Genomic DNA, 22,271 nt, shown 5'->3' on the forward strand with positions numbered 1-22,271 from the left:
ATTTAATACTTATTCCTATTTTTTATTTAAAATTTTGTAAAGAGATAATAAAATGAGTAATAAAAACGTTGAGGATATTTGACTATCAATCTTTTCCTTCTCAAGGCATAGAAAACTCGTAAGAAAAATTATTCTTATCGGTCACTATTTATCACCTCACACCTCACATCCCACACCCTATGAAAAATATCTCCATACCCTATGAAAAATACCTCCACATCCTATACACCCTATGAAAAAGTTATAAGTGTAGGGTTTGAGAGTGAATAGTGATTGATGAATAATAAATCCCAACTCAAAATATGGTACAAAGACACGAAATTTTACATTTTTTTAAATAAAGTAATACTATTTAAAAGTCTTTACATTACACATAATTCACGTGATATAATTTGATTTGTAGTATTTAAATTTTAAAATTTATTTTTGAAATCAAATTATATTACATAGATAGTAAAAATATAATTATATAATTAAATCGAATTTAGTTTTTAATATAATTATTTAAATAAAAATAATATTATAACTGAATGGAAAAAAAGAGAGTAAAAAATAAGAAAAATGATAGGATTACTACCCTACTACTACTTATTTACTATTTATTTTATATTTGATTTTTTTTAATTTCTTGTTTTACTTAATGGTTAAAAAAGTGACTATTAGTAAAATTATATATTTTTTTAATTTTTTTCTTAATGATTAAGGATGTTAAAAAAATACTTAAAAAAATAATAAAAAAATAAAAAATTTGAAATAAATAACTAGTAATAGGATAGTAACCCTTTTAAACAAATCAAATATTTTAATACAAAATTTAATTATTTACGTTAAATTTTTATTTTATTATGATCTTAAGGTGTGTAAATTTTATAAATTTCTTTAAAAAAAACATAAAAAGAATGCGCAGAACCTACCCATTTTAAAATAATAATAATAGGCTTACTATATTCCTACAACCATTTTATTACTCTATAGTGTATTTGAAATTTTATTTTATTATTATTTTATTTTAAATATTTTTCTAACATCTTTAATTATTAATAAAAAATTAAAACAATATACAATTTCACTAATAATTATTTTCTTAATCATTAAATAAAAAAATTTACTTAAAAAAATAGAAAAATAAAAAAATAAAAAGAATCGTAAATAAGTGATAAGGAGTAATAAATATATCATTATTTATCTTAAAAATATATTTTAAACATAAAAATCTATGCATGGTGAAAAAAGAAAAAAAAAATAATAAAAAGGTATGAGCTGTCAAGTGATGGTAGCAGGGGCGCACAGCACCCTAGGGTTGGGTAGGGCGGTTGGGACGCAAAAAGACCTCTAAGCTATTTCCCCTTTTAGAAAAACCAGAACAGCCTAACAACGGTTACGATGTTAATTCTCCTTATATCTCTACTGTTCATTTATTCGACATTTCGTCTTTGACTTTTAGGGGACCACAATCGAACGGCTAGGAATGTGATGCTACACTAACCTACGAGTAAATGCCATGTGGCTTCCAGCAGCTTCGTTGGGTCGGCGCTTTATGAAATAATCAAATGATTAAACCAATAATTAATTAATTTAACGCCCACTTTTGCAAAGAAATAAATAAATTATTATTTCTTTGCGGGTGTGATAATTTGGCAACAGCTGGAGGTTTGGGGCTCTGCCTCTGCTCAACACGTTTGCGGTCCATGGCTCTTCCTTCTCAACTCTCCTCTCTCTCCCCTCCGTCCACTTCTGCTCCTCCTACTCCTTCTCCACTGCAAATTCACCGCCGAAGGCGAATTGCTCTCAGATTCCGAGCTTCTCATACTTCTTCTTTGGGCTCTTCGTCGAATCCAGCGGGGCCCAAAGTCGTGGTCACCAGAGAACGCGGCAAGAACGGCAAGCTCATCAGAGCTCTGGTATTTGTTCTCTCTCTCTCTCTCTCTCTCTCTCTCTCTCTCTCTCTCTCTCCCTCCCTCACATTCTGAAGTTATTTTTTATTTCCTTGAGATTTCTTGATTTTGCGTTTCTTTTGAATTTCGCAATGGCCTATTGATGCTATGGATGAATCTGCTAGTCTTGTTCTCCTTGTTTATTGAGAATAGTTTGTGTGCTTATATTTTGAGCGTGGCTTGTATTTTAATTTTTCACATTAGGTTTTCGATTGTATGTGGAAAAAAGAACGCTGCATTCTCAGCTATGTGCTCTTCTTTTAATCAGAATTCTCAATATCTCAAAGAACTATATGTGTTCAAGCTCATCAGCTACATGTACAGGTGGAACTGATATTTAATTTCGAGAGAGCAATTTTCATCATTTTAAAGAATCTTCTTGAAGCTACATTTGTTTCACTTTCTACGAGAAAACGCAAGAAGAAACAAAAAGGGCAAGGAGAAAACATATTTATTGCCACTATTGGGCTATGGAGAGAAAGTAAAAAGAAATTAATAGGATGCAGGAAAATTGTGCCTCTTTTTATTGTTAATAAATTATGATCATTTTGAAGATAACACTTTGGTGGGCCATGGCGAAGAATTTGCTATTTTCTTAGTTCTCTTCTTCCCATTTCCATTCGGTAATCTGATAGTGGCAGAATTAGAAAGTTAAAGATTTTTTTTCCCTCAACGTTGAAAAATAATTGTGTTCTAGATGTTCTAGATGTTCTTGAAGTTTATTATTTTTACTATTTTCGTTTTAATATTTCTTTTATAAGTAAATTTACGTTTTCATAGTAGATGTATAATGTTTGATAATGCCTCTGTTCAAAGGATAGTGATTTTCTATTCGATGATAATGAAGTAGGTGGAAATCCCCCCCCCCCACCACCCCCCCCCCCCCCCCCCCCCCCCCCCCATCCCCTCCAAAAGAAGAAGAAAAAAGCCTGATTTTCCACTTTATTAATTCCCTATTTCAAATCTGTTGCTACTCTGTTTTGTCTTTACTGCCACTCATTCACAACTGCTAATCTGTTACATCCTTCAAGCCACCCCGTAAAATGGATACAGCCCCTGGCATTTTACTTCCGTCTGCCAATGCTTTGGACTATGGATGCATGAATGTATTGTCTTTCTTCCACTAACCTATCATATTTTTTTTTCGTTTCCATTCTCTAAATGCTAGTTATCCGGACTATATATTTACCTACCAAAAAAAAAAAAAAAAAAGTGTCATCAGAACTCTTAAGTATAATTTAAGCGATATTATATTTAAATCTTTTCCAGTACTACAAATATTTTATGAACCTGCATGATGTTGCCTAGGTGATAATTTTTCTCTTGTTGTGTTTGCCATGTCCTTTGAAAGAGCTTTCATCCAATTTTTTGGGTACTGTGCTCACTCATATGTTTCCAGCAGAGACATGTTTTGGTATCTTCACCACTAGGAAACATGTGGTAGTGGGATCCTTGGTGGATGGCTACTCAAATATATCATTGAATTAAGGTTATATTTCTAATGCCTAGTACAGGCTAAACATGGAATTAACTGTCTGGAGCTTCCCCTCATTCAGCATACACAGGGGCCTGATATGGGTAGGCTTTCATCCGTATTAAGTGGTAAGCTCATGTTCTTTGTGGTCTAGCTTGTTGGTGGTATGAGATGGTTTTTTAATGTAGGTGCAAGTGCTTCCATTTTACTAGGGACGATAGTTAGGAACTGCCCTGTGCTTACACAATGATGATCATCTTCACTCTCTTCACTCTCTCTTTTGCCATGACAGCATGTATGAGTAGCTAGAATTAACTGGCATACTATGCATTTTAGCTGACAGAACCCTCTGTTTGTTTAGTCCACCGTCAAATCCCAGGGCTTAACCCTATAGTATTGGTTAGAGCTCTATCTAGCTTTATAGGGATAGAACTATCCTCTCTTCAATTTGACCAGGTGTAGAAAGCTCCCCCATAACTCAAATCATATAACTCGGCATTATCGATGCAGACACAAAACTCATCCATCCAGCTGGGCCGCATGGTTGACCCCCCAATATTTTCATTTTGCTTTCTAATGGCATTCAAGTCATTTTGTTGTCAAGCCTGGATCAGGCTGGTCTTTGAATATGAAATGAGACATGGGTAGCACAGCATCTTTTGTACTAGGAAGTAGGGTCAGCTACCTTGATTCGATTTTTTTTTTCCTCATTTTTTAAAATTGAACATACTTTTTTTTGTATATGTTTATCACAGCAGATACACCATTTGATTGGATTGTCATAACTTCCCCTGAGGCTGGGTCGGTCTTTCTGGAGGCATGGAAGTAAGGGTTAGAACTTGTTGACTGTACTCTGACATATTTTATATAGCTATTTTTTCCTGCATTCTTATTTCTGGAATTGAAACTGGAGTTTTGGTTTGTGGTTTAAACATGTCTTTTTTTTTTTTCCCCTCAATTTGCTTGTCATCCTTAATCCTAGGACATGCATGCAATATTTTTTCTTTTGACTAAAATGTCGTCTCTTGTATTTATGCATGTGGTGATTGGCTTTCTTATTTTTTTTCCTTACACCTGACTAACTCTTATTCGATTTTTGTTTTTCCATGCACACACAATCATGTGCACCCCACATAGATATATATTCTTTGGAAACTGGATAGAATGCTTGTAGACACTGCATTATGGATTCTTTCTGTAGCTTATGACCAAATCAAATAACTAATAGAACATATCAAATCAAATAATCCCCATAGTTGGATGCAAAGTACAATATGCAGAATTTTGTTTTTTTGTGTTTTTCCAAAATTCAGTATGCCCAAAACGGAAACTGTAGCACATAATCTAATTTCCGAAAGCATTACTGCTTTTTAAGAAATTAAGCATTTGGTGATAATTCTTGTTCTTTCTTTCCCCCTATTAAAACTTGGCAAAATGATAAACTTGATCTTAATTTAAAACCTTAGGGCGGCTGGGACCCCAAATGTTAATGTAGGTGTTGTGGGAGCTGGTACGGCGAGTGTTTTTGACGACATATTGCAGTTCTCCAATCGATCACTCAATGTTGCCTTTGCACCCTCAAAAGGTATTTGTTCATGTGTTTGCAGGTTTGCACTTACATATAGACACATTTTTATTGCCTGTTTTTCTTGTTTGGTCATTAGACCAAAAAATGAACAGAATAAGGATACATGAGAATCATATACAGTGAGCAGTCAAGGGTGTTGTTCATAATCAGGATGAAGTAAGCTTGGAGCATTTCAGATTGATGAATAAATCAGAGTTACATATTTAACGAGTCTCTCAGCTTATGTTGAGGAGAAAATTAATTTCAGTTTGTTTAGTGGGGTTGGCTTTGTTACATTTGTGGTTATTTCTTGATTCATCTCACACACACATGAACCCATGCACTACTCACATGCAGGCATACATAAATATGTGTCTTTGGAGTAATAATGTGATTCTCTTTTGAGTCTGCATCATTAATAACTTGATTTACTGTTTATAATAATTTTTTCATCTGATAAATAATCGTTCAGGCAAATGATTATAATTTCCCTCTGTTAAGCATCAAAATGGCGATTATTTGTTTCTAAAAATTTGCTCTCTCCAGCGACAGGTAAGGTTCTGGCTTCTGAGCTTCCAAAGAATGGGGTAAAATGCAGAGTCTTATATCCTGCTTCTGCAAAGGCTAGCAATGAGATTGGTATGTGAAATGTTCCTTTTATATGCTTTTCTTTACATTGTGGCCATCTAAATACTGAAAATTCGTTTTCCCAAATATCATTATATATTTGTTATTTGATGAGATTACTTTGTACAATCAATCTGGCTGGTTTGCATTGTAATTCATGAGAAGTGCTAGTTTTTTTTTTTTCCTTTTTTTGGATAATTTTATTGCATGAACAATAGGCATAGCCCAAGTATGCAGGAAGTATACATGGAAAATGCCTAGCAACCACTAGAAAGTAGATAAAGATGCAAGCAAATTATGAAAGCTAGTGCCATTACAAACAATAACAGGAGCCCAAGAAAGTAAGGTGTCGAAAACGAATCTCTTCAACTCGTCCAAGGAATGCTCTTGATCTTCAAAACACCTACCATTTCTCTCCATCCAAAGACACCACATAATATAATGAGGAATCATTTTCCACATAATACAATGGTTAGTGGAGGGGGATTCGAATACGGCTTTCTTTCATGCTATGATGCGTATTAAAAAGAAGAATAAAGGGGTTGAGAAAATGCGGCTGGAGAATGGACAGGTTCTTGAATCTGTGGAAGAGGTTCATAACGGTGCTGTTAATTTTTTTCAGGAACTACTTGCTATGGATGAAGTTCATTTTGATGAAGACTCCCTTTCTTTGCTTTTGCCGTTGTTCTGGAAAATGAAACATTAACTGCGAAGCCTTCAATGGAAGAGGTTAAATCTGCTCTTTGGTCTATTACTTTGGATGGTAGCCCGGACCCTGATGGCTTTTCGGCGAGTTTCTTTATTCTTGCTTGGGATATTGTTAAGCACGACATTTTGGAGATGGCCATTGATTTTTTTGAGGGGAGGCCTTTATTGACGTTTTTTGGTGCAACTAATCTGGTGCTCATTCCTAAGGTTGATGAACCTGTGGGTTTTGGGCAATTCCGACCTATTAGCCTTTGGTCGGTGATTTATAAAATTTTGTCGAAGGTGATGGTGTTTCGTTTGGCTCCATTGTTGCATAAAGTTGTTTCTCAAGAGCAATCTGCATTTATTAGGGGGAGAAGTATTTTTGATAATATGGCTATTGCACAGGAGTTGGTCCAGGGGATGAATCGGAAAGTGAGAGGAGGGAATGTTATGTTTAAAATAATATGGCCAAGGCGTATGATAGGGTTAATTGGTGGTTTTTATTGGAGGTATTGAAAAGGTTGGGATTCTTGGATAAATGGAGGAATATGATTTTTAATTGTATTTCTTCTCCATATTTCTCAGTTATGTTGAATGGGTCTTCACGGTGTTTTTTCAAGGCTTCATGGGTTCTTCGTCAAGGTGATCCTCTCTCATCGTATTTGTTTATTTTATCAGAGGAAGTACTCTCGCGTATGTTAAATAGGGAGTTTCACTTGGGAAGGATTAAGCTTTTCAATTCTTGTAAGGGTACCATGATTAGCCATTTGTTGTATGCGGATGATCTACTGATTTTTTCTAATGGTGGTAAAGCTTCAATTAGAAAACTTTTGGAGGTAATTCATTTGAGAGCTGCTTTGCATCGGTCCATCCGTTGGTAAGGCTTTAATAGCCCCCAATAGTAGTCCGCCATGTCAGCCATTCCACACAAATCATAGTAGGGTCACAACATTGGATAATCGATAGTTTGATCCTCACTCAGAATTTCAGACCGCCGAAGAACACCGTCTTTGTCTCCCATCGCCGCACGACACATGTTCCATTACCAACCAGTTTCGTCGCCACCAGTCCTTTGCCCACAAGTAATTTCAAACATCATATCCATTGCCCACCAGTAATTTCGAATACCATCACTGTCGCCAAAAGTAAGATATAAGAAAAACACTCCAGAAAAAGAAAATGAAAATGATCCTTGTTCAGAAGCAAACAAAACCTACATTTCCACACACCATTTTATGTTCCTCGTACAACAATCTCACGCCAACACAGAAGCAAACAGAACCAACATTTCTAAGTGGCCCTCCTCTTGTAAACCTCACACCGCAATCTCACGTCATAGTCAAAATTGATAGCCATATTACCACTAGAGAAACAGAATCAGATTAATTTGGAAATAAAAGCAAAAATTGCAGAAGAATTCGTAGTTCAGTACAATATTTGGGGAATTCGTAGCTGCTAGAATGCTAACGACACCAAATCCGTCCTCAGAGTGTCACGGCTTCGAGGGTTACATTGTCGTCGGCGGTGGCTGGTAGCGAATCTACAAATTCAACACCGCTGCTTGGGTTTTTGGATTTGGTCGAGAGAGACAGGGGAGGGTGTGCGAGAGGGGTCGAGGGATGAGGTTTCTTGTTTTCGTGCAAGAGGGGGTGAGGGGATGAATTTCAGATCTTTTGATGTGTGGTCACATGGAAGTTAAAGCTGTGAAGCCTCGTGGCACTCAACCATTGAAGGGCTGTTATTGGAGAGATGTTGGATGTACCGGCCAAAAGATTTACTCAATTCATTTATATGAGGCTATGTTGGGTCAGCGGGTTAGTGCTCATAAATCTTCTATGTTTTTCTCTTCTAATTTTTTGGTTGATAGAAAATTGGAATTGAAAAGAATCTCTGGCTTTGAGGAAGGTGCATGGCCTTATACTTATTTGGGTATCCCATTGCATGTGGGGAGAATGAAATTACGGTTGTTTGACGCTTTGATTGCTAAGATTCAGAATAAGTTAAGCGGGGTAGAAAGGTAAACTTCTCTCCTTTGGTGGTAAAATTGTTTTAATTAAGCATGTTTTGAATAGCATGCCTATTCACATGCTTTCAGTTTTGAATTTACCAAAGGGAGTTTTGTTGGCATTGAAAGGGATTTTCTCCAATTTTTTATGGGGTTCATCCATAGAGAATAAAAAAAGGAAGTGGATTTCGTGAAGGAAAATTTGTTTGTCGATAGAAGAAGGGGGGCTTGGGATATGAGATTTATCAGAAGTGCAAACTTCTTTGCTTATGAAGTTTGCTTGGAAAATCCTTCAAGGCAATTCTTTGTGGGCTATTTTTTTCTCTACTAAATATGTGGGGGATAAGCATATTTATTCGGTTATGAATTTGAGGAAGCGGGGTCTACATCGGGTATCGCCGTAGAGACATCAGTGGAATGTCATTCGCCTCATGTAACACAGGATAGACCAATAGTCGGTATTACACCCTTGGTCCTCGAAGAAACTATGGCTCCCTTGTCAGAGTTGAGTGTACTGCCGATGTTTGAAGGAGATGTAGGATCTGCTATCACCCCAGAGGTGAAGGGACTTGCTGTCACCCCAGAATCTCCAATGGAGAGAACTAATGGAGTTGCTGGAGAACCTATGGGTTTGGCGTTGGTGCCTTGTGTAGAGTCAGGAGTGCAGTTGGATACTATGTCTGGGGATAACGTTGCTCTCCTGGTCTCTCTTCCGCCAATAGCAGACTGGATTCTGCCTAAAGTTAACGAGATTCAACAGTTTGTGAGAATCTCACATGGAGGATGTGAAGATCAATTTAAAGAACTAATCACTGCGATTGAGGCAAGCCACGCGCTTGAAACCAAATCAAATTTCATGAAAAGCAAGGAGTTACAGCGTCTTTCCTGGGCAATCAACTACTAGGCTAAGGGTGGTAGCTCATCTAGAGGGAAGTCTAAAGGGAGGGCATTGTGAAGACGGGAGGAATCAAGGGGTTGGGGTTGGGTGTTTAGGTAGAGTTTTAGTTCTATGGAAAACAAGCGGTTGGGATCGGGTCTAGTGTATTTTGGGTTGTTTTTCCACTGGTTTTTTGGGTCATTAGAGACTTTTTGGGTCATTTGTTTTCTTGTATACATTCAGTGTACTTGGTTTCTCCTTTTGATATATATAATTTTTTACTTATAAAAAAAAAATGAATCTGAGGAAGGGATCTCGTTTCTGGAAGGGGATTATGCGGTTAATGCCAATTGTGTTGGAAAAATTCCCGATGGGTTATTCACAATGGAAATTCCAGCTTTTGGTTTGATAACTGGCTGGGAGATGAGATTTTGGCGGAGAGCAGATTGGTGATTGGGGATTCTGGGTTGCGGCTCAAGTTTCTTTGGTCTGGATCAGGTTGGAATGTAGAGCTGCTTCGGTACTTGGTTTCTGAGCAGCTGGTGCAGAAAATTACTAGGTCGAATATCAAATTGAAGGAGGGAGAGGATAAATGTGTTTGGGCCCCTTCGGTTGATGGTAATTTCTCCACTAAATCTGCGTGGCAGCTTGTGCGGAAAAAAGGGAGTTTGTGCTCTTGGCGTAGATGGTTGTGGCATGTAGTGCCCAATAAGATGTCATTTTGCTGTTGGAGGGCTAGAAGAAAATCATTTCCAGTTGATGAGGCTATTATGCAGTTGGGTATTCCGATGGTATCAAAATGTTCTTGCTGTGCAAAGCCTAATATGGAGACATTAGACCATGTTCTATGTGAGGGGGAGGGGCCAAAAAAAATCTGGAGTTATTTTGCGTCGATTTGTGGGATTCGGTTGCCGCGGGTTCTGACTTGGGATGGGATGATGATTTTTTGGCGGAGGCGTGTGACATCTTCTTCGCAAGTTGACTGGATCCGTGGTGTGCTACCCATTATTATTTCTTGGGCTATTTGGAGGGCTAGATGTGCATCTCGGATGGAGGGTGTTAATTTTGATTGGAGGGTCATTTTGAGAGTAGAGAAAGTGAACTTAAGGGATATTTCAAATGGCTTGCGGAAATTCAAAATGATGGGTGCTAATGATTTGTCAGTTTTGCAGGATCTTAATTGTCCTATTCTTCCGGTTCGTGAAAAATTACCAAGATTAATAGCTTGGAAGCCGCCGGATATGGGTTTTATTAAACTTAATATTGATGGTGGATCTTGTGGAAATTCGTGGAGGTCCGGTGGGGGGGGGGGGGGCATCCTTCGGGACTATAGGGGTAAGGTGATAGCGGGTTTTGCTCACTTTTATGGTCATGCGACGAGTACTATTGCCGAGTGCCGTGCTCTTCTTGATGGTCTTCGTTTGTCTCACTCACTTGGTTTGAGAGATTTATTGGCGGAATCTGATTCAAGTGTTGTGATGGGTTGGCTAGCTTCCGAGATATGCAAATATTGGTTTCTTTGGAATTTTTGGGAAGAGATAAAAACTCTTGTTAGTTTGCTTAAAATATTTGCTTTCAACATAATTTTAGAGAGACTAACATGGCAGCAGATTTTTTGGCAAAAGAAGGCATGATGGGCAGATCTTTTGATTTTATTGGTGAGGATTTGGTGCAAGGAAGGCTTCGGGGTATTGTTCGACTAGACTTATTGGGAATTATATCTTCGTTATTGATGTATTTTTTGATGGAACGTTGTAATCATGGTTTTCCTCCGCCTTAGTGAGGGTTGTTAATAATTAGAGGTTTGACCTCGCTTTGGGAAAAAAAAAGGAATCATTTTCCACACTGTAGCAATATGAACGTTACCCCAAAGACCACTCCAACATCTGAAAATATCCATTACCCCCATCCAGGCATTACCCATGCCACACCAGTTCGGTTGAAGATTTCATCCCTTAAAATCTTGGCCACCTCACAATGTAACTGATCCACCGTTTCCCCATTTTTCTTACGCAAGTAGCACCAATCCAAAATTATTATTATTATTATTTTTTGGTAAGTAAACAAATTTTATTGATCAAAGAATAGGCATAGCCATATACATAAATCTAAACAAATCTAAACAAACAAACAAGAGCATGCCCTTCACTACGTAGGCACATTATAGACAAGAAAATCATGAAGGTCCTGTCAAAGTTGCATCGAATACCTCTCTCTCAAGAGTTTTCCGTGTATTATATCAATATCAATCCCTAATTACATCCCCGGAATCATATGTCCAGTTGTCTAGCAAGAAAGAATAAATGAATACCAATAAGGAAACTAAATGTTGCCTATATATATCTATAGTGTAACACCCCCTTCCCGTAGGCTAGGAGTGCCACGTATTTTCCATAAAAATAATCCGGTAATAGATCCCATAATTTCATAATTGAAAAACTGAACTTTTATTATGCGGAAAAATGTCTAATAAAACTGTCTTCCAAAACATTAAATGAAATAAACTGAAATAAATTCATGTCATAAAAACATGTTTATTTTAGAAAGTCTGAACTAAAAATAAATGCTCTTTCTACTCCTGGCCTGCCTGCTCGTAATCATCATCTTCACCTGGGTGGTTAAAAAAACATGAAACAAACTAAAATGAGTCGATGACTCAGTAAGAAATTTATCACAACGTAAACGTAATAAACATAAGATTTTCATAACAACTTTCATGCTGAGCTAAAAAAATTCATGACTGTTCATGCTGATGCTTATGCTATGTATGACTGTCTTAACTGAATTAACAGACTGATCTGACTGATTTAACTGATTTATCTGACTGGCCAACACACTTAACCCTGTGTGCAAGGTTGTGCACCAGCCCCACATCCCACTGCAGCAAGGGGAACTGCTGATAGTATTCTAGCATACTATGGTGGACCACGACTGAGTTCATGGCTTGCACACCACCCTGAACTGAACTGAACTGCATTGGTACCATGCATCTGAATGGCCATCTTATTAACTGATCTGATATTATCTTACACTTGAATTTAAGATGGCTTACGTGTCTTATACACATGAGATGCATGACATACTACATACATAATCATAAATTCTGAATTTAAACATGATGCGGAATGACATGGTCGTATGCTATGCTAGATGACATGCTTGCATATGACATGAGCGGTTCATAAATAGTGGCTATCAATGAACTGGCTTGGATAATACATACATATAAGCTAACTGTGATGATCCTAATTTATGATCAAATTTACTTACCTCGATGCGTTTCTTCTTGAATAATACTTCGTAACTTGAGACCTATATTCAATAAATAACTATCACTAAATTGTTTGGAAATAAATAAATACTAATATCTTACTTAACTAAATTCGAAATTCTAAAATATAGTCAAACCAATATTTGTTTAACACTAAAATCAATAATTCATAGTATTTATATTACTTAAAATACTAATTTATAATTTAGTAGAAATACTCGAGCTATTTTAAAATAATTCACAAAAACTTAAATTCTTAAACTAAGTTTCATTTCTCAACATAATTATTAAATCTTATAAGAAACTTAACCAATTCCACTAAATTCTTAACATAGAAATTTTATTAAAATTTTACTAAATTGACAAAGGAAATTTAATTCAAATATTAGACTTAACATTATTCTTTAAAAAAACATATTTCTAATTCTTTAAACATTTTTATTAATAAAAATGAACCTTTAATTAACTACATTTATTTAATAACTCAACTAGTAATATTAAACTCAATAAATTTCACTAAAATAATTATTGAAATAAAATAAGATCATAATCAATTAAACATTATTATAGTCTGTAAAAAGGGTTAAAAAAAACTCTGGCCCATAAAATAAAACTATATTACATGAGCCCAACAAAAAAATGAGCTCAACACTCGTGCAAGGCCTAAGGCCCAAAACCCATTAAAAGAACTCACGGGTTCAACAAAACCCGAAACCCACTGCTTAAACCCAAGAAACAGAGAGTTCGAGAGAGAGAGAGGGGATCTGCGATGGTGGCTCACCGAGGGAGGGCTGAGGCAATGGCGACGCTGGTGGCTGGGAGTGACCGGCGGCGCGACTGAGGTTACCTATGGTGGTCGGCACCGAGTGAGAGAAAGAGAGAGAGAGTTAGCCGAGAACTACCGAAATCAAAATCAAGGCTGCGGCAGTCGAGATCTTACCGGAATGGAGTGGGTGTGCTGGGGCTGAGCTGGTCGGCAGTTTCTGGTTCCACGGGTGGTGCTCTGATGTCCTATGGTGGTCGGCGGCGGTTGGAAGAATCTAGGGCTTAAACGGCAGTGTTTTGGTACTCTGGGTGTTTCAGAAGCAGATGTTTTGGGAGTGGCTCACGAGATACTCTTCTCGTACGAGGTAAGCGATATTTATAATGGTAGGTGATAGAGAATTAGAGAAACCCTAGAAGAGCATAGACGGCATGAGTAGAGGAATACACGGCACTAGAGTTGGTGTTCCACTAGGACGCTAGCAAAACAAACAAAAATCACCGAGAGAAACACACGGGTTGGGTGGTTTGAAGTTTTCAAACAGAGGCTAACAATGTGATGAGGTTCGGTGACTAGAACAAAAATTTAAACTTTAAATTTCAAAACAAAACCGTAGTAACCATAATCTGATACACTTTAGAAATCCTTATTAAAACAAAACTCTAACAAATCATAAATCGCAACTATAATAGAAAATATAAAGATAAAGTACATATAAATTCTGATAAAACTATAATCATAAAAATATAAATTCTAAAAATATAAATTTACTAGAAAAATTTACTTATAAACCCTAAAACTAAAACTGGTATGTCACATATAGCTACTGCTATATTTATAGCCATCTATATATTGCCATATATGAATATCATTGATATCCCCCTCAAATTGATGTTGGTCGATTAGGAAGCATCAATTTGTCGATCATGAATTGATGATGGTGGCAAGACAGCCTTGGTAAAGACATCAGCAGTTTGGTGTTCGGTGGAAATGTGAGGAAGTGTAATCACATGTTGATCAAGTGCGTCACGAATGGAATGACAATCTACTTCAATATGCTTGGTGTGCTCATGAAACACTGGATTGACAGCAATTTGAATAGCATTGGTATAATCCGCATGAAGAGGAGTAGGAGTAAGTTGTGGAATACCAAGTTCACTCATCAAACCTCGAAGCCACACAATCTCTGAACACGCGGAGGACATAGCATGACACTCAGATTCGGTAGAAGATTTCGATACTTGATCCTGCTTCTTACTTTTCCAAGAAATGAGAGCATTACCAAGAAACATACACCAACCAGTAACTGAACGACGAGTATCCACACAACTGGCCCAATCAGCATTACTATAACCTGTTAACTGTAAGGAATTCCCAGTAGAGAAGAATAAACCTCTACCAGATGTACCTATGAGATAACGAATGATCCGGTATAAATTGACTAACCTGTTGGACAGCAAAGGAAATATCAGGTTGTGTAATAGTCAAGTAATTTAAGCTCCCTACTAACTGCCGATATTGAGATGGATCAGATAAGAGTTCTCCCTCATCCCGACAAAACTTTAAATTGACCTCCAGAGGTGCAAGTACAGAGTTCCTTGATTGGAGACAAGCCAAGGTGAGAATCTCTTGGGTATACTTGTGCTGATGCAAAAGCATACTGTTGGGACAAGAATGTACCTCGAGACCAAGAAAATACTGAAGTGGACTCTAAGGTTTTTCATATGAAAGGTAGTCTTGAGATGCTGCTGTAGACGCTCAATCAAGTGAGAATCAGAACCTGTGATAACTATGTCATCGACATATACTAAAAGAACAAGAAGTCCAATGGCAGTTCTTTGAAGAAAGAGAGAAGAATCAAACTGACTCTGAGTAAAATGAAAATCAAGAAGAGTGGTGCGAAACTTCTCAAACCATGCACGTTGTGCCTGATTTAATCCATATAAAGATTGCTTCAACCGACGAACCTCAGTGGACGATAAAGTGAACATACCAGGAGGAGACATATATTTCTTCCTTCAAGTCCTCATGTAAGAATGCATTCTTTACATCCATCTACCTAAGAGACCAACCTTTAGAAGCAACAATGGCCATAAGAGTACGTATAGTAGTCATCTTGGCGGGTGCAAAGGTCTTTTCATAAACGGGCCTTATATCTCTCAATAGTGCTATCAGGTCGTAGCTTGATAGTATATACCCATTTGCAGCCAATGAGTTTGACTCCATCAGGATAGGGAACGATGTCCCAACAAGCTTGAGCAGCAGCCTGAGAATAAGATTTGGGCACAAAAGTAGTATCAAGAGTAGCCTGATGGGCAGTATGTACGAACCCATACCTGTCTAGGGGACGTGAAACTCGAGATGATCGTCGAGGTTCAGTTGGGATGGGATCAGATGTCAGTTTTGTGACAGGAAGGGGCAGCGGAGACTGGGCGATGTCTTTGATACACAAGCTTTGGCTTAAAACGTTCAAGAGCACAAGACACATCATAAAAAATAGGTAGCTGAACAGAAGTAGAATCATGTGAAACACAAGACTGGAAGAAATATTGGTTTTCAAAGAAAACCACATTTCGAGAGACACAGAGTTTGTTAGCATCCGCATCATAACACATAAACCCTTTATGAACATAACCATACCCAAGAAAAGCACACCGAGCAGCTTGAGCAGAAAGCTTGTGACGTTCAGTAGATGGCAAGTGAACAAAACAAACGCAGCCAAATATATGAAGAGAATTATACTTGGGAACAACACTAAACAGACGAGAGTATGGAGAGGCAAAATGTAAATTTGGAGATGGTAAACATTATAAAATACATAGCTGTAGATAAGGCTTCCGACCCAAAACCGAGGAGGCACATAAGATTCAATAAAAAAAGTACGAACAACATCCAAAAGATGACGATTCTTACTCTCAGCAACTCCATTATGTTGAGGGGTGTAAGGACATGATCGTTGGGAGAGAATACCCCGAGTTTTGAGATAATCCTGAAACTCATGAGATATATATTCCCCCCCCACGAGTCAGAATGAAGGGTTTTAATACAAGCAGAAAATTGAGTCGCAACAAACACAACAAAAGCTTGAAAAGTGGAAAACACATCAGCTTTTGATTGAAAGAAATAAACCCAAGTGAAACGACTATAGTCATCAATGAAAGTCACGAAATACTTGTATTGAGCATGAGACAGTACGAGATTCACTCCCCAGACATTAGTATGAATAATCTCAAAATATGTGGAAGCGCGACTGCCATGTAAAGGAAAACGTAAAGATTTGCTTTTACCAAGTTTATAATAACTGCAATCCAAAGACACATTAGAAACCGAATTTTTTTTTTTCCCCAAATGACCTTGTTTCATAAGATAATTCAAAACAGGAGAATTAGGATGTCTCAATTTTTTATGCCAAACATCACTATTATTAGTAATAGTAGTACAAGCAAAGGAATCAAAACTGGAAATGGAAAACTGAAGAGGAAATAGACGTCCTAATTTAGGTCCCTTTGCGATCACGTTCCTCGACACTCGATCCTGCACACAACAACCATTACAATCAAAATGAATCTCACAATTATTACCTACAAGCTGTCCAACTGAAATTAAATTTGTTGATAATTTTGGTGACACAAATACATTGTTGAAAGAGGACCCCAGAGTTCCAATTGCAGTGATAGGAAGAGTATTACCATTGGCGATTTGAATGTGCTGGTCACCCTTATATTTACGAACATCATGTAAAGCATCGGTATTTCCAGTCATATGACTAGAAGCCGTAGAGTCAACCAACCAAGGAAAGGTGAGAAAAGTTCCCTTACCTTGAAGACCAAAAGTAGAGAAAGCAGAAACAATCATCTGTTGGACCATCTTGGGTGTAAGAGTGGACGAAGAACCAGTTGTAGGCTGCTGTCCCGGAGCAGAAACAAAGGGAACAGCAGCTAAATTAGCCTGTGCAGCAGTGTGAAATACTTGGCCTTGTTGATTCTGAGCTTGCACACGACAATCTTTAATGATATGTCCCTCCTTGCAATAATTGCCAAATTTCCTGCTGCAATGTTTCGCAATATGCCCAAATTCTTTGCAACTATACCACTGTATCTGTGTCTTGAAACTTCCTTTCTTTTGAGTAGCACATGCTACATTAACCATCTGGTAGGACCCCATGCCTTGTGGCCCATGCCCAAGCCAATAACCATGTCAGCCATGCCCATGGCCCATGCCATGGGCTAGCCTAGTCCACCCATGGGCTCATGCATGCCATGGGTCAACTTGGCCCATGCCATATATGTTATTTTTTATTATTTATTTTTATTTAATTATTTATTTTTCAAGGGACCTATTGGGGGTTTCCAAGTTGTAATCCTTATAAATAGGACCATTAGTCTTTGCATTTACATCTTTTGGCAAATTCCCTAGTGGGTAGACTATTTTGTTCTTGAGATCACCATTCGGTGCCAAGGCACTTGGCCTCTTTGGGGTGCAATACGTGAATCCCTTGAGAGGATCACACCTTGCAATTCGTGAATAGGTGTGGTTCGATTTGTCTTATTCTTGCAATTTGGTGCGATTCGCGAATCCAAGTTGTTGTTCTCTTTGTTATTTTCAAATTCATCAATAAAGAGGTTTATTTCATCTATGTGCAATTAGTGAATTATAGTTGAATTGGCTATCTTTTATTCACTTTGTTCTTGATTATTTATTATTTGTTCATCGTGTTCTTTATTTGTTCTTGGTGTTCATCCATTCCATTGCTCATTTGATCCATTCCATATCACATACTCAACCACCATCTTGTTTGTCATCCTTTCCATAAATTGACACACTTTACATAAAGCCTTCCCACCATCCCAATTGCCCTAGCCGAAATAGCTATCCACCATCTCCCATCAAACCCTAGCCATATTCCCCACTTACCATACTCGACCAATCCTAGTGTTGCCCTACTTTCTATAATAGTTCACATTCCCATAATTGCCTTTCATCACTCAAATAACCATTGACCTAGCTGAACCCATCTTGCCTCCCATCTTCCCATCTTTGTCACTTACCATAATTAGCCCATCATCCACATAAGCCCTAGCCGTCCACCTCAAGACTCCATAAGGTGATTCTTTCCTTTTAGGAGTCTTGCCTTCATCATCCATTGGCCTAGCCATCCATCAAGAGTCCCTCTTGAGTCAACTTCCTTAATTTTAGGAAAGTTGATGCATCCCAATCACATCTCTAAAATCTCTCCATCCTCTTACCAAATTCAAATTCAAATCCCAATTCAAATCCCTTAATTTAAGGAATTGCAAATCCTCTTCAATTCCTTAAATCACTCTTCCTACAATCTCTCTAGGCAACCATTGACTTGCCATATTAGACAAACTCCAATCACTCATCCAATTCTTTAGATCTCTCAACTTCTTTCATAGGCCTAGTCAACCAAAGACTCAAACTCATCTACCATATCCAATCCCTTAAATCTCTCAAACTCCTTCCATAGACCTAGTCAACTAAAGACTCCATCCTCTTGCCAAAACCGAACCACCCTAACATTAATGGTTATCCAATCCCATGTTCGGCCAACCCTAGCCACCAAACCCTAGCCTCTCTCATCCACATCATTCGCAAACCCTAGCCACTTATCTAAGACTCCAACCCTAGTCCATCTCTTCCCAATCTCGAAATCATCCTTGGCCACCACACAAAACCCTAGCTACACTTTGCCATACCAACCCTAATCATCTTCCAAGTGTCCCCAACATCAAGGGCAACCTCCTAGCCATTCCCCTTAGCATCAAACACCCATATTCATCACCTTCATCAACCTAGGAACTCATCATTATCATCATTTAGCCACTAAACACCATTCCTTTGGTGAAAGCCAAGCAAGTTGGCAAGGTTACTCGGTCATCATTCACACCAAGGCGAGTTTGTGGTCCTTAGTATTAGGGACAAGACCGGGGTCCCTAACACCATCTCAATTGTCACAATTTCTTGCGTGAGACCATGTTGAGTAGCAAGACGCTGCTCTTTTTCAATAATTCCCCCAGGCACACATCCAGGGAAGGAACAAGATTACGGTTTATCAAACCAGCTCGCGTAGTCTTAAATTCTGGTCTCAGTTTCATAAAAAATTGATCTCTTTGACTCTTAGTATGAACAACTTGCAGTGCTTCTAATGCTTCCTTAGGAACTTTAGAATACACCATGCCAGAATATTCACTCCATAAATTTAGAAATCTAGCATAGAACTGTTCAATAGAGAGATTAACTTGTCTGTAGTTGGAAATCTCTAACTCAGGTTGAAACTTGCGTGCAGTATTGTCCTGATTATATACTCGTCTAAAATAGTCCCAGTAAATGATCGAAGATTGTTGACCATATGTGGTTCAGCAGAACTTAATAGCCAAGAAACAATCTTGGCATCCTTGCAGGACCAAGTACTAAATTCTTTGAGATCAGTAGGGGTCACAGAAGACCCATCCAAGTGACCCCATGATCCCTTTCCTTTCACTAACATTCGAAATTGAAATTCCCAACTTCCATAATTCTTCCCATTAAAACGGATGATGGAATTTTCACCTGACATGATTTCCAATAATAGGAGAAATCAAAAGCACCAAAAAAAGAATTGGCCTAAGGATTAAAACCGAGAGCACCAAAAAAAATACCTGAAACAACTGGTTCTGAGATTAATCAAAGTCCCGAAATACACTACCAGAGTGTGCCGAAATCCACAATACATGTGGAAAACAGTGTGCTAAAATCACCAAATAGTGCCAAAAGAAACCTTTCTGAAAATAGAGTGCTGACTCATTGAAGGAGTAGCCCAAAAAAAAAAAAAAACCCAGAAAGTGTCGAGAACTTCGAGTAACGCTGCCAGAAACTGCCGAAAACTCTAGAAACTTTGGTCCAAGAACAGACCACTCGAATGAACCCAGGAGACACTGGTCTGAGAACAGACCAAGCCGATGACCACAGAAAACACTAAGTTGTAAACAGATAGTGCCGAGCAACCCAAAAGACACTAGTCTGAAAACAGACAGTGCCAACAAAAGGGAAGTATACTTAGCCCAGGAAGAACTGATGTCGAAATTTTGCCCAGGAAAAAAATCTAGGGCTCTGATACCATGTCAAAGTTGCATCGAATAGCTCTCGAGAGAGATTTTCATGTATTATATCAATATTCAATCCCTAATTACGTCCCCAGAATCATATGTCTAGCTGTCCAGCAGGAAAGAATAAATGAATACCGATAAGGAAACTAAATATCGCCTATATATATCTATATATTACCATATATAAATATCGTTGACAGGTCCATGCCATTGAAGTCAACAACAATGGCCCAAGTACAAAGTGTTCTAAAGAATAAGTCTTTCAGCTCCTCCTACGATCTCTCCTTGTCCTCAAATGTCTTGTCATTGCGCGCCTGCCATAAACACCACATAATTCATATAGGGAACATCTTCCAGACAACTTGAATTTGTTGCATGCCTCTTAGATTTGTCCAGCTGTCCAACATTTCCACCACTGTCTCTGGCATAACCCAAGACAAGTCTAATCTCCTGAACACCTCATTCCATAATACCCAAGCTGTCTCACAATGTAGTAGAAGGTGGTTTATAGACTCTCCCCGAATCCAAAATGATAATACCACGTTTTCTCAAGTTATCATTGAGCAAAATTTTCCAAAGCTAGGTTAGATGGCTGTAGTGTGTGATGAAGCAATTGATGGGATGTAGTGCCCTGAAGAAATTCAGGACCTACAAAATACTGCCAGAAAAGCATAAAAAATGTTAAGACAACTTGATATAGGTTTTCTTTGGGCTGCTTGCCACTTTGCAAAAGCTATTTCAGCTCAAACCCATCGAGAAATCCACTCAATGATCCTAAGAACAATTGTGAAAGGTGCTGTGGGAATTTTTTGATGGGTAAGATAGAGGTTTTTCTTCCATATGTTATTTCTTTGGGCATTGGCTATTGTATTGGATGGGACCTGTTTTCATGATTTCTTTGTTGCTTTTTCTAGTTCTTAGTTTGTAATTAGGTGTTTTCTCTTGTATACTGCCTGTGTACTTGGGCTTTGCCTATCTACGTGGTTTAATAAATTTCTTTTTACCAATCAAAAAAGAAAGTATGAAAAATATTGTCACAGTAGTACACAAGAGATTGCCTAACAAACAAAAGGCAAAAGAGTAAAAAGTTCTTGAAAGTATAAACAAAGAGCAACACTATCTTATCCAATGAGACAAAATTATTCATAACAAGAATTCGTGTTTATTTTAAAGTACTAGGATAAATTACAGAGTGAGAAGATCAGGTTCATAATTTGACGTCATCTGCTCTATCTAATTATTCAGGGGTTTTTTCTCTCCGTACATGGGTTTTTTTTTCCCTCTTCGTACAAGTGCGAAAAAAGTAAACTCTGGTCCTTTGCCATCAAGGATGGTGGTTAGATAGTTCCTTTGCTACATCGACGTTAAGATGGGATATACAAGGGAGTTTGTGATCAAATCTAAGCTCTTCTCTGTAGTGAGGGAAGGAGGTTTGGTTCATATCATTGAAAGATGTAGAAGATTCAAGCAGGAGCTATTGATGGGGTTGGGCACTACACAATGGCTTGAGAGAGCTTTGAAGGATAGTGCGATAGGTGAAAGAAAGGATTTTTACTCGTCAATAAGAGAGGGCTATTGGAGTTTCATTGCTCAACGATGTTCGAATAACCAAGGCAGATTCTTGGAGGTGGCAGTGTGCAGTGATGGGAGTCGACGTAGTTTCATTCTTATTCCAGAAGAAGAGGGGGGAAGGGGATGGAAAAGAATGAGGGAGGTGTTGAGGGAGGTTACTGAGGTGGATAGAAGCAGAGATAGAGGTGGTGGTGATATACAAAGGAGGAAGTGGGGGGAAGAGGTGTACTCAAAATCATACAAAGGAGCTCTCTCTCCGGTGGGGGCCTTTAGGGTGTCGAGAACTGGGGCCGAAGGGGGAGGGCCTGATGGAGATATGCACTGAGCCACTCGTCCTTTTCGGGAGAGAGAAATTATCAGTGACGTGCGGGAGGTGCTCTGCATG

At 38.1% G+C, this 22,271-nt stretch overlaps 1 protein-coding gene and 2 long non-coding RNA genes across 7 annotated transcripts in view; 2 read left to right on the forward strand and 1 right to left on the reverse strand.

The window, feature by feature from the left end:
• The first annotated feature begins 1,623 nt into the window (after nucleotides 1-1,623).
• LOC121244497 (uroporphyrinogen-III synthase, chloroplastic-like) overlaps nucleotides 1,624-22,271 on the forward strand; it is a 31,836-nt gene continuing 11,188 nt past the window's right edge. For 2 of the 5 annotated variants that reach the window (XR_005936439.1, XM_041142585.1), the window contains exons 1-5: nucleotides 1,625-1,901; nucleotides 3,449-3,536; nucleotides 4,164-4,233; nucleotides 4,875-4,993; nucleotides 5,522-5,614. Coding sequence is in view for 3 of the 5 variants with exons in the window: in XM_041142585.1 (XP_040998519.1) it covers nucleotides 1,689-1,901; nucleotides 3,449-3,536; nucleotides 4,164-4,233; nucleotides 4,875-4,993; nucleotides 5,522-5,614 (583 nt within the window). In the remaining 2 variants the exon portion in view is untranslated. Of the gene's footprint in view, nucleotides 1,902-3,448; nucleotides 3,537-4,163; nucleotides 4,234-4,874; nucleotides 4,994-5,521; nucleotides 5,615-22,271 lie in introns of all 5 variants that reach the window. The other 3 variants (XR_005936438.1, XM_041142587.1, XM_041142586.1) reach the window with 3 other exon arrangements.
• Nucleotides 11,238-21,387, forward strand: LOC121244498. Its single transcript, XR_005936440.1, has 2 exons — nucleotides 11,238-11,358; nucleotides 20,515-21,387. It is a non-coding gene; the product is annotated as an uncharacterized LOC121244498 (long non-coding RNA).
• LOC121244499 lies at nucleotides 11,375-14,446 on the reverse strand. The gene is made up of 2 exons (XR_005936441.1): nucleotides 14,026-14,446; nucleotides 11,375-11,517 (listed from the first exon to the last, which is right to left on the reverse strand). It is a non-coding gene; the product is annotated as an uncharacterized LOC121244499 (long non-coding RNA).

This window comes from Juglans microcarpa x Juglans regia, chromosome 8S, assembly GCF_004785595.1.
Source record: "Juglans microcarpa x Juglans regia isolate MS1-56 chromosome 8S, Jm3101_v1.0, whole genome shotgun sequence".
NCBI classification, from domain to species: domain Eukaryota; kingdom Viridiplantae; phylum Streptophyta; class Magnoliopsida; order Fagales; family Juglandaceae; genus Juglans; species Juglans microcarpa x Juglans regia.